The 15,943-nt window shown below is 40.6% G+C and overlaps 1 protein-coding gene across 2 annotated transcripts in view; it reads left to right on the top strand.

Moving 5' to 3' along the window:
* PRKDC (protein kinase, DNA-activated, catalytic subunit) overlaps positions 1–15,943 on the top strand; it is a 184,307-nt gene that overhangs the window by 39,151 nt on the left and 129,213 nt on the right. For both annotated transcript variants that reach the window (XM_003940866.4, XM_003940865.4), the window contains exons 22-25: positions 3,564–3,670; positions 6,817–6,907; positions 9,414–9,577; positions 11,584–11,736. In XM_003940866.4, the coding sequence (XP_003940915.2) occupies positions 3,564–3,670; positions 6,817–6,907; positions 9,414–9,577; positions 11,584–11,736 (515 nt within the window). The remainder of the gene's footprint in view (positions 1–3,563; positions 3,671–6,816; positions 6,908–9,413; positions 9,578–11,583; positions 11,737–15,943) is intronic.

Here is a 15,943-nt window from a genome sequence, read left to right as displayed (position 1 = left end):
AGTTTGAGATCAGCCTGGGCAACATAAGGAGACCTCATCTTTACAAAAATTTAAAAATTAGCTGGATATGATAGTACATTCCTGTGGTTTCAGCTACTTGGGAGGTTGATGTGTGAGGATTGCTTGAGTCTGGGAGGTTAAGGCTGCACTGAGCCATGATTGTACCACTGCACCATAGCCTAGGTAACAGAGTGAGACCCTGTCTCAAGAAAGGAAAAAAAAAATTAGACTGGGTGCTATGGCTCATGCCTGTAATCCAAGAAAAAAGAAAAAAAAAAACAAAAAACAAAAAACCAGGTCGGGTGCAGTGGCTCACGCCTGAAATCCCAGCACTTTGGGAGGCCAAGGTGGGCAGATCACCTGAGGTCAGGAGTTCGAGACCAACCTGGCCAAATGACAAAACCCCGGTTCTCCTAAAAATACCAAAATTATCTGGGTGTGGTGGCGTATACCTGTAATCCCACCTACTCGGGAGTCTGAGGCAGAATTGCTTGAACCTGGGAGGTGGAGATTGCAATGAGGGGAGATCATGCCATTACACTCCAGCCTGGGCGATAGAGCAAAAGACTCCGTCTCAAAGAAAAATGAAAAAACAGACAAACAAAAAAAACCCAAAGCATGCCTGCAATTGTATTTCTGTACTATTCTTCTAATATAACCACACAACCACCTGTTAATTTTGCAGCTTACTAAACTCATGTTTGACATAGAAAACTGGGGTGGGTAATTGATAAATGCCTCATACACCAGCAGTATGAGCCTCATGGAGCTCATAAATACCACTGTCTGTGGCACCCCCCAAGAGACAGTGCACATGCCTGTTAGCATGACCCAAGGCTCCCATCTCCAAGGACCTATAAAAGCAAGAAGGAAAAGCACAGAAACACAAAGCTGTGCCTTTTCATCAGTATTTAAGTATTTTATTAATGTTTTGCTTAGAAATTATGAAAGTATCCATTAATTCAGTCAGTCCACGCTTGGAAATGACCTAAAGATATTTGAGATTATCTTCCAGTTGGCATGCTACACAGTGTAATTACTGGGGATAAAAAGTTTAATCAGATAATGATTCAGTTTATTTAACCATAAACTTATATTTTTCATAATCTTAAAAGTTGTATAGGACTGTTTCGGATGTTTTAAAAGTTTTGGAGATGGATGTAGTGATGGTTGTACAACATTGTGAATGTAATTAATGCTACTCAGACACCTAAAAATGGTTAAAAAGCACATTTCATGTTAGGTATATTACTCCACAATTTTTAAAAAGTTATGAGAAGTAATGTTAGCTTATTAGACTAAATAACTATAGAGAAAACAAACCCAAGTAGAATAAAGTATATGTTCATATTATATTTAATACTGATACATAAAATATCTATTTAAACCAAAATATTAAACTTGTCTGTTTACTGTAGATGAGCCTTAATTATGTAAATGTGGATTCCTAAATGATCCTGAGTTGAGAAAACTTTAAAGATTTTTAAAGTTCAGCACATTTAAAACAGTTAGTTTAACTTCTTTATTTTTGGAGAATTTTAGAAATACATAATTTACATATCTGTATAAATCAGACCAGAGCTCTTTTAATTTCAGAAACTTTATAATCTAATTTTTCAATACCCTTCAAATACAGGAGAACATTTTACACAAAATTAGGTATAGGCCTTTATTAACCATAGATACATAGATGCAAAGATACATAGAGAACTTAGTGACTAGTTTCAATTCTACAATTTGAGCCGAAAGCCAGGAGATACAGACATAGAAAATACAGAATAGTCCAGATATCAAAGATCTGTTTTTCCCAGTGGACTAAAAATTCTTAACTGGAGTTTAAAAAAGAAAACAAAACAAAAAAAAAACCACCAGAAATGAGATTGTCTTGTCATCTCTGGCCCATTAGAGAGTAGAACTCTTAACATCTACCATAGAAGGTCACCAAACGAACCACCCATTTATAGAAAGGAAAAGAACTAGCTAGAGAGACAGAGCAGAGGTAAAATCCCACTGCCAGTGATTCATTCTGGAAGCATGGGAAGAGCTGCTGGGGTCAAACCACTGGGAGGTGCCCTCCCACAGCGCAGCTCATCTGGCTGTGTCAGTGAATGCACCGGACATCTCAGAACTGTTGGAAACGACTTTGTAGTTGTCGAACTGTGACTCTGCTGAGAGAAAATGAATGTGTCAAAGTTTATTTAATTCAGCAGTTAATAAGGGAACTAGTAAAATGTTACAACTGGTTCCCATAACCTGAGTCTAATCAAGAGAAAACATTAGACAAATGCAAATGTAGGGACCCTTTATAAAATTACTGGCATATAATTTTTTAAATGTCCAAATTATGAAATGCAAGGAAATACTGAAGAAAAGCTTCAGTCTGAAAGAGACTAAAGAGATAGGTCAACTAAGTGCAATATGCTGTCCTGATTAAAAACATTTTTAGGCGAACTCTGGGGCTGAGGAGTGAATGTTGGTAATCTGGTTTGCATGGTTGTGGAGCCGTTTTTGAGAGAATGTCCTATTGGAAAACACACATTGAGGCATTGTGGGCAACGGGGTATTGAGTTGGAGTCAGTGCCCTCAGTGCTTCAGGAAACAAGTTATATACTCTGTCCTCTGTAAGTTTATGATTGCTTTAAAAAAAAAAAAGGAATTTATAGGGGGGTATTTTAACACTGTAAATATTCTTCTTCCTCCTTGAGCTCACCATAATAGTTTAGTATTCACTGACAGTTCTTCCTGAATTAGTTCTTAACGTTGGTAGTTACAAAATGGTGATTTTCTACCCCTATCATTTCTTTGATCCTGGTTGACATTCTACTGCAGTAAATAATTTTCCCTGTTATTTATCTGTATTAGTAAGATTTGTGGATTCTTATTTTTTCAGTGGGTCTAATCTTTTGCCATCATGATTGGTTTTGATGCTCAGATTGTCTGAGATTTGGCCCAGGAGTGATGCGTGGGAGCCACTCCTGTGCCACAAGATAATTTAGGTTCTTCTCGACCCTGGAGTCAGCCGCTTCCTCAAGGAGGCATGTTCCTTTTAGCAGACAATGATGTTTAAAAACAACCACCACTTTGTATTTTTTGTTCTGGAAACTTACTTTTTAAAAATCATAATTGCCGGGCGCGGTGGCTCAAGCCTGTAATCCCAGCACTTTGGGAGGCCGAGGCGGGTGGATCACGAGGTCGAGAGATCGAGACCATCCTGGTCAACATGGTGAAACCCCGTCTCTACTAAAAGTGCAAAAAATTAGCTGGGCATGGTGGCACGTGCCTGTAATCCCAGCTACTCAGGAGGCTGAGGCAGGAGAATTGCCTGAACCCAGGAGGCGGAGGTTGCGGTGAGCCGAGATCGTGCCATTGCACTCCAGCCTGGGTAACAAGGGCGAAACTCCGTCTCAAAAAAAAAAAAATAAATAAATAAATAAAAATCATAATTAAAATTAGGAATTTAATGTTTCTATTTGATAATATAATGTGTTCTCTCTAATTTGCATTAGATGAATGAATGAATGAATGAATGCTACTTTAAATGGATTTTTGTTTACTATTGATAGATGAGACCAAGAGTAACTGGGAAGTCTCTGCTCTTTCTCGGGCTGCCCAGAAAGGATTTAATAAAGCCGTATTAAAGCATCTGAAGAAGGCAAAGAACCTTTCATCAGTAAGAAATCCTTTGTATTTTCTGTACCTTACATAATACAGAGATCAGATTCTAAACTTGCGAAAAATAGACATCTTCATTTAAAATGTTAGTTGTTTTTGTATACAAAGTAGAGCACAATATAGAAATAATTTTAATATATTGGCCAGGCATGACGGGCCCACACCTGTAAACCCAGCACTTAAGGAGGCTGAGGTCAGCGGATCACTCGGTGCAAGCCTGTTGCAACTTAGGAAGACCCTGTCTTCACTAAAAAATATAAAAATTAGCTGGGTGTGGTGGCGCATGCCTGTGCCCTTAGCTGCTCTGGAGGCTGAGGAGGGAGAATCACCTGTGTCTGGGGAAGCTGAGGCTGTAGTGAGCAAGATCACAGCACTGCACTCCAGCCTGGAATGGGAGTGACCTGACTCAAAAAAAATTAATATATTTTTAGCCATGAAAATATAAGCTATATTAACTATTTTGTTTATTTTTTTGGTCTTATTTTTTTGTCTATCCCTGCCCTCAAATGTATTTAGTGGATAATCAGAGGTAAACTGGTTCATATTTAATAAGCAAGTCAGAATACTGATACCAGGGATACGTAAGACTTTCATTTATGACTAGATCTTAAATATGTCATTTTATCAAGTTCTGTTTGTTCCAGTTTTCATTTTGGGATGAGCCATATAATGTGATAGTCAAAATGATGTAAATAGAGAAAATTGAGTTAGAATATTTTGGAATGAACGAAAAATTAAAATTTGAAAAACTTTTTTTTTTTTTTTGAGACGGAGTTTCACTCTTGTTACCCAGGCTGGAGTGCAATGGCGCGATCTCGGCTCACCGCAACCTCCGCCTCCTGGGTTCAGGCAATTCTCCTGCCTCAGCCTCCCGAGTAGCTGGGATTACAGGCACGTGCCACCATGCCCAGCTAATGTTTTTGTATTTTTAGTAGAGACAGGGTTTCACGATGTTGACCAGGATGGTCTCGATCTCTTGACCTCGTGATCCACCCGCCTCGGCCTCCCAAAGTGCTGGGATTACAGGCTTGAGCCACCACGCCTGGCCTTGAAAAACTTTTTAACATCTAAAAGTGATAATGCAAACTCTAGGGTCAGTTCTTCCTACATCATTATTTTGGGCACCTTTTGATTGAGAAACTCGAACGAAACTAGAAATGGAAGCATAAAATTTTTTATAATTTTGTCACGGCTGGATAAAACAACTTGAATATTTTTCTAGTTTTACAAATAAAATTTCTTTTATTCTTATTCCTTTAATTTTGTTTTTGAGGCAGGGTCTCACATTGTCACCCAGGCTGGAGTGAAGTGGTATGATCTCAGCTCACTGCAGCCTCAACTTCCCAGATTCAAGTGATCCTCCTATCTCAGCCTCCTGAGTAGCTAGGAACACAGGCGTGTGCCACGATACCCAGCTAATTTTTGTATTTTTTGCAGAGACAGGTTTTGCCATGTTGCCCAGGCTGATCTTGAACTCCTGGGCTCAAGCAATCTGCCCAACTCAGCCTCCCAAATGCAGGGATTACAGGCTTGTGCCACTGTGCTTTGCCAAAATTTTTGTACAGATATACAATGCCAATTCCTTAGGAGTGTGGTTCTCTAAGTATAGCTAGACCCTGGGTGATCCAGGGTGCAAGGCCAAAGCTACTTTTACTCTGTCTGTTTGCACCGTGGTATTATGCTAATCAACCACTGTTGATTCCCTAGCATTGACTCTGAGCACAGATTTTTAAGAATATTCTGTGTGTGAGGCAGTAGGTGCACCTGAAGCAGGCCTGCATAGTGAAGTGTGACAGCTATCTGGAGAAAAAGCACTGTATGGTGCTTTGAACGGGGAGTGAAGTAGCCCCCTGCTTTGTGGACACAATTTTTATTGAAATGACAACTGACACGCACACTGAGGTTATTCAGAGGTGGATGTGTGGCAGACATTTTTCTCTAAAATTAACAGAGCCTGCCACTTCAAGAAAAACTTTTGAAAATCTGTTGTCAGTGATAAAATTCAAGCTTTTAAGTGAACTGTAAAATTTGGGAAAACTTATAACTATTGCAAGTAAGTTTGATAGCTTCTTATTACTTAAAGATTTTTCTTTTTTTTTTGAGACGGAGTCTCACTCTGTTGGTCAGGCTGGAGTGCAGTGGTAGCCTCTGCCTCCCAGGTTCAAGCGATTCTCCTGCCTCACACTCCTGAGGAGCTGAGATTGTAGGCACGCAGCACCATGCCCAGCCAGCCAACTTTTTAATTTTTAGTAGAGACAGGATTTCACTATGTTGGTCGGGCTGGTCTTGAACTCCTGATCTTGAACTGCTGACCTCATGATCTGCCCACTTTGGACTCGGAAAGTGCTGTAATCACTGGTGTGAGCCACCATGCCTGGCCTACGATTTTTTCTTTAAGATTGGTGATGATTACTTGCTGATGTTATTTTTTGCATATATGATGAAATGTCAACATGTGGGATACAATCCACTGAACCAGTATTTTCATATGAGGAATACATAATGTTTCCAAATTATACATGGATGAAAAATCCACTCAAAGTGCAAGATCAGTCACTGGATTTTAAAGTAGTAGAGTACATAGAGTTCATGATAGCAATTCAGATTCCACTAACCTTTAAGACACTACCGATGGTTGAGTTTTGCTGTACTATCAAGTAAGAATAACCACAGTTACCTAAAAAGAGTATTTAAAATTTCCTGCCTGGTTTTCCAACTACACATTGCTGTGAGGCTCGGACTGTCCCCCAGTGAGCTACACTGTGAAGGGGTCTGCACTACTGTGAAACAGGATCACTTTGCCCATAGTTTTTGTTTCTTTGGGAAATATAGTTGCTTTTTATAAAAGTGTGTCATTTGTTAACATGTAATGGGTTTAGTAGTTTTAATTAAATAAATATTTATGTAATTTCTAAGTTTCAATTTCAAATGTCATTAATACTGATAAACAGGACCTATATAAAACAAAGCTCTTTGGGGGGTCCTTGATATTTCTTAAGAATTGAAAGGATCCTGTCAAAAAGTTTGGAACTGCTGGTCTAGGAAATGGGCATCTAATTGGTGGCTAAGAATTTCTTCCTATTGACTTCTGTTTAATCTTTAACCCATTTGTAATCATATATATAAAATTGTTCAAATTGACAGAGCGAAGCAATATCCTTAGAAGAAATAAGAATTAGAGTAGTACACTTGCTTGGATCTCTGGGAGGACAAATAAACAAAAATCTTCTGACAGGTAAACTTTCTTTTAGAATAACCTCCGTAGATACATTTGTGCTTTTATTTAAATGTATCCAGGTTATAATATATTCTGAATGTTTACTTCTATATATGAGTTACATATTTTAAAATAAGATTATAAAGAAAAATATCTTGCCGAATGAAATTGTTTGACTGTATCCATAAAATTGGAATAATTCAGTATACTAATAGAGCAAATGTTCTGGCTTGTTAAGCATGTTATGTGGTTTGAAACAATGTAATTTGTTACTCTTTTCTATATTAAAGTGTCAGGAATTCAAAGTTAATCTCTTTGAGATCAATATTGTTAATATTTTGATATTTTTAGAAATTTAAAAAAATGAGAATTATCATATTTGATTAGTAGGCTGGGTGTGATGGCTGATGCTCATAATCCCAGCACTTTGGGAGGCTGAGGTGGGAGGATACTGCCTGAGCTCAGGAGTTTGAGGCTAGCCTGGGAAACATCATAGCAAAAGGCTATCTCTATTTTAATTTTTTAAAAATCTACTTTTTGGTGGGGGTTGGGGATGGAGTCTTGCTCTGTCGCCCAGTCAGGAGAGCAGTGACACAATCTTGGGTCACTGCAACCTCTACCTCCCGAGTCAAGGGGTTCTCCTGCCTCAGGCTCCCTAGTGGGGATTACAGGCAGATGCCACCACTACTGGCTAATGTTTTGTATTTTTAGTAGAGATTGGGTTTTACCATGTTGGCCAGGCTGGTCTTTTTTTTTCTTTTTTTTTTTTTTTTTGAGATGGAGTTTCGCTCTTGTTGCCCAGGCTGGAGTGCAATGGCGCGATCTCGGCTTACCGCAACCTCCGCCTCCTGGGTTCAGGCAATTCTCCTGCCTCAGCCTCCTGAGTAGCTCAGATTACAGGCACACGCCACCATGCCCAGCTAATTTTTAGTATTTTTAGTAGAGACGGGGTTTCACGATGTTGACCAGGATGGTCTCCATCTCTTGACCTTGTGATCCACCCGCCTCGGCCTCCCAAAGTGCTGGGATTACAGGCTTGAGCCACCGCGCCCGACCTTTTTTTTTTTTTGAGACGGAGTTTCGCTCTTGTTACCCTGGCTGGAGTGCAATGGCGTGATCTTGGCTCACCGCAACCTCCGCCTCCTGGGTTCAGGCAATTCTCCTGCCTCAGCCTCCTGAGTAGCTGGGATTACAGGCATGTGCCACCATGCCCAGCTGATTTTTTGTATTTTTAGTAGAGACGGGGTTTCACCATGTTGACCAGGATGGTCTCGATCTCTCGACCTTGTGATCCACCCGCCTCGGCCTCCCAAAGTGCTGGGATTACAGGCTTGAGCCACCGTGCCCGGCCTCAGGCTGGTCTTGATCTCCTGACCTCAGGTGATCCACCGGCCTTGGCCTACCAGAATGCTGGGATTATTGACGTGAGCCACCACGCTCGACCAAAAATTTACATTTTGATTAGTAAAAATTCATCTGTTTTTTTTGAGACGGAGTTTCGTTCTTGTTACCCAGGCTGGAGTGCAATGACATGATCTCGGCTCACCGGCAACCTCTGCCTTCTGGGTTCAGGCAATTCTCCTGCCTCAGACTCCTGAGTAGCTGGGATTACAGACACGCGCCACCATGCCCAGCTAATTTTTTGTATTTTAGTAGAGATGGAGTTTCACCATGTTGACCAGGATGGTCTTGATCTCTTGACCTCGTGATCCACCCGCCTCGGCCTCCCAAAGTGCTGGGATTACAGGCTTGAGCCACCGCGCCCGGCCTCATCTGTATTTTTACTTTTGAAATTTGGTGGTAAATATATTAGTGACTTTTGGTCATTTAGGGAGTTAGAGCCTGTATTTGTAAAGTGTTTTAATGAGGTTTTTTTTTTTTTTTAAAAGAAAAATATTGTTCATTGACTTTTTTTCCACAAAATACCTTAAGTAACTCTCACTGAATTTGGATATTAAACATTCAAGATTATTAGGCTTATTTAAAAGTAATTTTATGAGGCCAGGCACGGTGACTCAACACCTGTAATTCCAAAACTTTGGGAGGCTGAGGCCAGTGGATCACAAGGTCAAGAGATCAAGATCATCCTGGCCAACATGGTGAAACCTGTCTCTACTAAAAATACAAAAATTAGCTGGATGTGGTGGCATTCACCTGTTGTCCCAGCTACTTGTGAGGCTGAGGCAGGAGAATTGCTTGAACCCATGAGGCGGAGGTTACAGTAAGCTGATACTGCACCACTGCAATCTAGCCTGGTGAAAGAGCAAGACTCATCTCAAAAAAAAAAAAATAATAATAATTTTACTCTAAATTAAGTAGACTAATTTCTAATGTTTTAATTCCATATCTGAGGCAAAAGAAAAGGGAAAGATGAATAATGTGCTTTGCTTTAATAGAATGTAGAACAGCTGGCATTAGAAGAAATGTTTCGATTTGTAAATAATTCTGACACTATTCTAATGCTAATAAAAAGAAAAAAAATGTTTCGAGTGGAAAAACCCTCTTCTTAAATCTTTTCTAACAGTTGCCTCCTCAGATGAGATGATGAAGAGTTATGTGGCCTGGGACAGAGAGAAGCGGCTAAGCTTTGCAGTGCCCTTTAGGGAGATGAAGCCTGTCATTTTCCTGGACGTGTTCCTTCCTCGGGTCACAGAATTGGCGCTGACAGCCAGTGACAGACAAACTAAAGTACTTCTATTTTTCATTTCACCCATTATGTAGAGCCTATGGGAAATAGAGAACACACTTCAGACATTCCAATATTAGAAGTTTTGTATTTTCTGTAATATAGTAATTAGAAAGCTACTTATCAGAAGTCAGTGTCATTGATAAATGGAAGTTAAGCGTAAATCATCTTAATGGATAATTGGGCTGGAGGCAGTGGCTTATGTCTTAATCCCAGTATTTGGGAGGCTGAGGCAGGCAGATTACTTGAGGTTAGGAGTTTGACACCAGCCTGGCCAAGATGGTAAAACCTCGTCTTTACTAAAAATAAAAAATAAGGTTTGGTGGCATGCTACTATAGTCTCAGCTGCTAGGGAGGTTGAGGCAGGAGAATCCGTTTGAACCCAGGAGGCAGTGGTTGCAGAGCGAGTCAAGATTGTGCATTCCAGCTGGGCCACAGAATGAGATGCTGTTTCAAAAAAAAGAAGAAAGTGTTTCAAAACGTTAATATACCACAAGCTCTTCAATATATGAAATGCAATATTGAGGGCATTTACGAGTGATATTCAGTCTATGCTTGGTTATCCCCTTAACTTTGGGAGATTAGAAACAGATACTCTCAAATTTTCTTACTGGCGTGGCATACTTTGGTGGTATTGCAGGTTCAGCTCCAGACCACAGCAATAGAGTTAGTGTCTCTGCAGCCATAAAAAAGAAGAAGTTCATGTCTTTTGCAGGGACATGAGTAAAGTTGGAAATCATCACATCATTCTCAGCAAACTAACAGAGGAACAGAAAACCAGATACCACGTGTTCTTACTCATAAGTGGGAGTTGAACAATGAGATCACATGGACACAGGGAGGGGAACATCACACACTAGGGCGTGTTGAGGTGGGGGGCTATGTGAGGGATAGCATTCGGTGAAATACCTAAGGTATATGACCGATTGATTGGTGCTGCAAACCACCATGGTGCATGCATAACTATGTAACAAACCTGCACGTTCTGCACATGTATCCCAGAACTAAAAGTATAATAAAAATGAATAAATTAATTAAAAAAATATGTCTTGGCTGGGCATGGTGGCTCACACCTATAATCCCAGCATTTTGGCAGGCAGAGGCGGGCAGATTGCCTGAGGTCAGGAGTTTGAGACCAGCCTGGCCAATGTGGTAAAACCCCATGTCTATGAAAAATGCAAAAATTAGCTGGGTGTGGTGGTGCATGCCTATACTCCCAGCTACTCTGGAGGCTGAGGTAGGAGAATTGCTTGAACCTGGGGACAGAGGTTGCAGTGAGCCGAGATCATGCCATTGCTCTCCCGCCTGGGTGACAGAGAGACCCTCTGTCTCAAAAATTATATATATATCTCTATGTAGCAAATCACATCAGTTTTTTGGTATTTCAGTACATGTAAAAGCTATGTTTACACTATACTGTGTTCTATTTAGTGTGTAGTAGCATTGGGACTTAAAAAATACATACTTCAATTTACATGCTTCAATTTAAAATACTTTGTTGCTTAGAAATGCTAACAAAATGAGCACATGATGTTGGAAGAATTTTGCCAATAGACTTTTTCAATGCAGGGTTGCCATAGACCTACAATTTGTTAAAAAACACATTGTGTCCAAAGCATCATAAAATGAGGTATGCAAGTATTAATTTGCACATTTTCTATAGTATTTCAAAAGTATTTTTACTAAAAATAACAGTTGAAAATGTGCTAACAGGTGAAGCAAAGTTATATAGTTCTTTAATATGACAGCAGTGAAATATACTTCTCAAGAATGTATTGGCATCAATTTCTAAAGCTCTTAAATTTTAATTCTTAGTTCTTAGATAAAAAAGGTGAACAGATCATTAGTTTTATACAACAAGAAATGCTTATTTTAGTTAATTTATATTTGTGTTGATAATTATCTGCATTGAAAATTTTTTTACAGGGCTAAATTGAGTGACATTTCAAATATTCTCGTGTCGTCAACATGATTACTTAGACTTTGCTGTCCCTCTGGTCTGTTTTAGGTTGCAGCCTGTGAACTTTTACATAGCATGGTTATGTTTATGTTGGGCAAAGCCACGCAGATGCCAGAAGGGGGACAAGGAGTCCCACCCATGTACCAGCTCTATAAACGGACGTTTCCTGTGCTGCTTCGACTTGCGTGTGATGTTGACCAGGTAAGGGCTTAGAATCTGAAACAGTCATAAAACTTTAAAAAGTTTGGTTCGTTTGGTTCAGTGGTTAGCAAGGCATGCTGCATATTGGAATTACTTGGAGATCATTAACAATACTGCTGCCTGGCTGCTACCCCAGGTGCTCTGGTTTAATCGGGCATGTTCATGACCTGGGCACAACCTGGGCGCCAGGACTCCTAAAAGCTCTCCCCTCCACTTTTAGTGTGTCTCAAGAGTTTGAGAATTGTTGTTGTAGTTAAAAGTTACTGAGAGCCTGCCCAGGCATCTAACGGTGAATCAGCTCTCACTCTTCTCATGGACAAATGTAGTCTTTCACAGGGGGAAGAATAGAGAAATTACCATGGGCCGGGAGCGGTAGCTTGCACCTACAATCCCAGCACTTTGGGAGGCCGAGGTGGGTAGATTACCTGAGGTTAGGGGTTCAAGACCAGCCTGGCAAACATGGTAAAACCCCCAATCTCTACTAAAAATACAAAAATTAGCTAGGTGTGGTGGTGTACACCTGTAATCCCAGCTACTAGAGAGGCTGAGGCAGGAGAATCACTTGAACCCAGGAGGTGGAGATTGCAGTGGGCTGAGATCATGCCACTGCACTCTAACTTGGGAGACAGACGGAGATGAGACTTATTCTCAAAATAAAAAAATAACCGAGGCGCGCCGGGCGCAGTGGCTCACGCCTGTAATCCCAGCACTTAGGGAGGCCGAGGCGGGTGGATCACGAGGTCAAGAGATGGAGACCATCCTGGTCAACATGGTGAAACCCCGTCTCTACTAAAAATACAAAAAATTAGCTGGGCATGGTGGTGCGTGCCTGTAATCCCAGCTACTCAGGAGGCTGAGGCAGAAGAATTGCCTGAACCCAGGAGGCGGAGGTTGCGGTGAGCCAAGATTGCGCCATTGCACTCCAGCCTGGGTAACAAGAGCGAAACTCCGTCTCAAAAAAATAAAATAAAATAAAATAACCGAGGCTTATAGTCATGGAGGAGGTTGGAAATGCTGGCAAGTGGCCTATACCTGATGTCTTTATGGACAAATCCTTCACTGCTGCCATAAAGCAGAAAAAGATAAGAAATCAGGGTACACGCATGAAACTGAAACGCAAGATCACCTGAGGTTGGGAGTTCAAGACCAGCCTGACCAACATGGAGAAACCTTGTCTTGATGAAAAATTAGCTGGGCATGGTGGCACATACCTGTAATCCCAGCTACTTGTGAAGCTGAGGCATGAGAATCACTTGAACCTGGGAGGTGGAGGCTGCAGTGAGCTGAGATTACGCTACTGCACTCTAGCCCGGGCAGCAGTGCAAGACCATCTCAAAAAAAAAAAAAAATAAATGAAATAAATGAAACACAAAACTAATTTATAATGCAGTTGGAAAATTCTGCAGTATGCATGAGTGGATGTAGTCTAGCAGTATGTTCAGGTGTACCGTGATTAAGTAGAGTTCATGGTGAAAACTGGAAACTTATGACAGAAGTAAATTTAATGTAGCAGTGAACTTCTCCACGGAAGCCTGGGAGGCATGATCTTTAATCTGATAGAACGTCAGCCTGAATCTTGAGCAGCCAAGTCATCCTCTGTGTAAAGTACTCATACTACCTTTTGCTTCTACCCAGCACAGGAGCACTGCCTATTTCTGGGAAGGGTCAGTGCTTCACTTGAAAGTAGTTATTTCCATGTTCAGCATTCGACCCTCTCAAGGTCTGTGAGTCCCCTGAGAGCATGGACAGAGCCTGGTGTTCCTTTCTCTCTCTCTCTCTCTCTCCAGCATCTGCCTCAGCACTTGGCTCTTGATTGTTACTGGGCTAGTAGGGCTAGGACATCAGCCCTACTATTTGGGAAATTCCAGTCAATAATGTAAGATAAGAAAATCATAGAAGGAATATTAGGAAGGAGTGAAGATTATTATTTTGAATATAATTATTTTCAAAAATCTGGAAGGCCAGGCCTAAGCGTATCAGCTGATAAACTGATAAAGGAAAGCGCTAATAAATTATACACACAGAATTTTCATGTATCAGCTATTTTCTTATGTCAGTCTTATATAATTTATGTATCAGTATTGATCACTTGAAAAATATGTCTATAACATCTTGTTGATAACAGCATAAAAAAAGGTGTAGTAATAAACTTTAGTGTGCCAGGCAAATGTATTTTACAACTATAGAAGATGAATAGCCTATATACTTGAGTTAGAAGACTCATTACTGAAAAATATGTCAATTTTCCCAAATTAATTGATAACGCTGATATAATTTCAGTAAAAAAATCCAGAATTAATTTTGTTTTTTCACTTAAAAAAATTATCAATCTGAAGGAATCATTGCTTGAGCCTAAACAAGACCCATTTTGAACGGTAGCATGCTGGAGGGAATCTTGTGTAGGAGGTGTTAAAAAGGGGCCTTGCAGAGTTTAAGAGGTTGAACCAGTGCACACACAGATGGCTTGGTAAGAGAGCTAGGTGCTGGGAAGTGGCCCCTTGTGTGTATGTGAAAATTGCATGTATGGTAGGGGGTCATTTAAGTGGGAAATGGGTCATTTAATAAATGCTACTAGGTCAGTTGACTAACAGTATTAAAGAAAAAAATATGACATTCGTTAAAGATGTTAAGGCAGACTATTGAAGGGCCTACTCCAGTGGGCTGTTCCACTACTGCAGAGGGGTTGGGCCCTACTCTAAATGCTCATTGACCAGGGAGATTCATAGCCAAGGAGCAGGGTCAGGGTCAGGGTCAGTGGTTGGAAAATCACTAAAAGGAAACGTCAGGCGTCCGGAGGATTTTGGCTGTACCAATCTAACAGTGTTATGGCAAAAACAAAACAAAACAAAATATGTATGTATATAAATAAACTATTTTGAAAGTTAACAGTGGTTACCTTTGGGATGTAGGGTTGTAGAGGGACAGTTTTCTATAAAGGGATAGGTGTATATTGTATATATATCTAGCTTTGTATACATGTATTTAAAAACTTCTGTACTAAGAGTAAAATAGTATGATAGCTTTATGGGGAAAAAAAGTGATGTTTTAAGACCAGGTTAAACTTTTCAACTGAAAGTTAAGACACTTTTATATTGATTAATCTTAAAAATGGCTTCATAGAGGCCAGTGAAGGTATTGGGGGAAAAATAGCTTAAAAGACTAAAAAAAAACTCTTTGGAAGGGTCTCTGTTGTTTAGCCTGAGCCCTGGGACATATTGCATGGTTTTTGAGGTGTTACTAACTACAGTAGGGACATCTAATATCAAAGGACTTCATTGTTGAGCTCAATAACTGGGGAATAAAGCTCTCCTGTATGGCTCAGTGCTCCTCTAAAAGCTGTGGCCTCTGAGGCAGAAATGTACAGGATATCAGCTTTGGGAGTGTTTGCCTTAACTTCCACCACAAGCATTTTACTCTTTGTTTTTCTTTTCTTTCTTTCTTTTTTTTTTTTTTTTTTTTGATATGGAGTCTCATTCTGTCTGGAGTGCAGTGGCGCAATCTTAGCTCACTGCAACTTCCACCTCCCAGTGCAAGCCATTCTTCTGCGTCAGCTTCTGGAGTAGCTGGGATTACAGGTGCCCGCCACCACACCCAGCTAATTTTTGGATTTTTAGTAGAGATGGGGTTTCATTATTTTAGCCAGGCTGGTCATGAATTCCTGACCTCAAGTGATCCGCCCTCCTTGGCCTCCAGAAGTGCTGGGGTTACAGGCACGAGGCACTGTGCCTGGCCATTTTAATCTTCTTTAAACACGGTGTCCCTCTGTCAACCATGCTGGAGTGCAGTGGCACAATCATAGCTCCCTGCAGCCTCCATCTCCTGGACCCAAACCAGCCACTCGTCTCAGCCTCCTAAGTAGCTGGGACTACAGGCACTCACCACTATGCCCAGCTAATTAAAAAATAATTTTTTTAGAGACAGGGTCTTGCTGTGTTGCCCAGGTTGGTCTTGAACTGGCTTCAAACAACCCTCCTAACTTGGCCTCTCAAAATGCTGGGATTATGGACGTAAGCCCCGGTGCCTGGCCGGCATTTTATTTACTCTCATGTATAATGAGTATTAGATCTGAAGCAGTTTGTCTAGTCGTAATTGCTCTGATCCAGTTCTCTTACTGCCCCAAGATGGTCACACCTTGACCAGGCCACTAGGTTACACTTCAAGCTTCCAGGAAGACAGGAGCTCTGCTTCTTTGGGTATGGGTTTACTT

Source organism: Saimiri boliviensis, chromosome 15 (assembly GCF_048565385.1).
Source record: "Saimiri boliviensis isolate mSaiBol1 chromosome 15, mSaiBol1.pri, whole genome shotgun sequence".
NCBI lineage: Eukaryota > Metazoa > Chordata > Mammalia > Primates > Cebidae > Saimiri > Saimiri boliviensis.
Note: the sequence above shows the minus strand (reverse complement) of the source record. Positions and strands in the feature narration are given on the sequence as shown.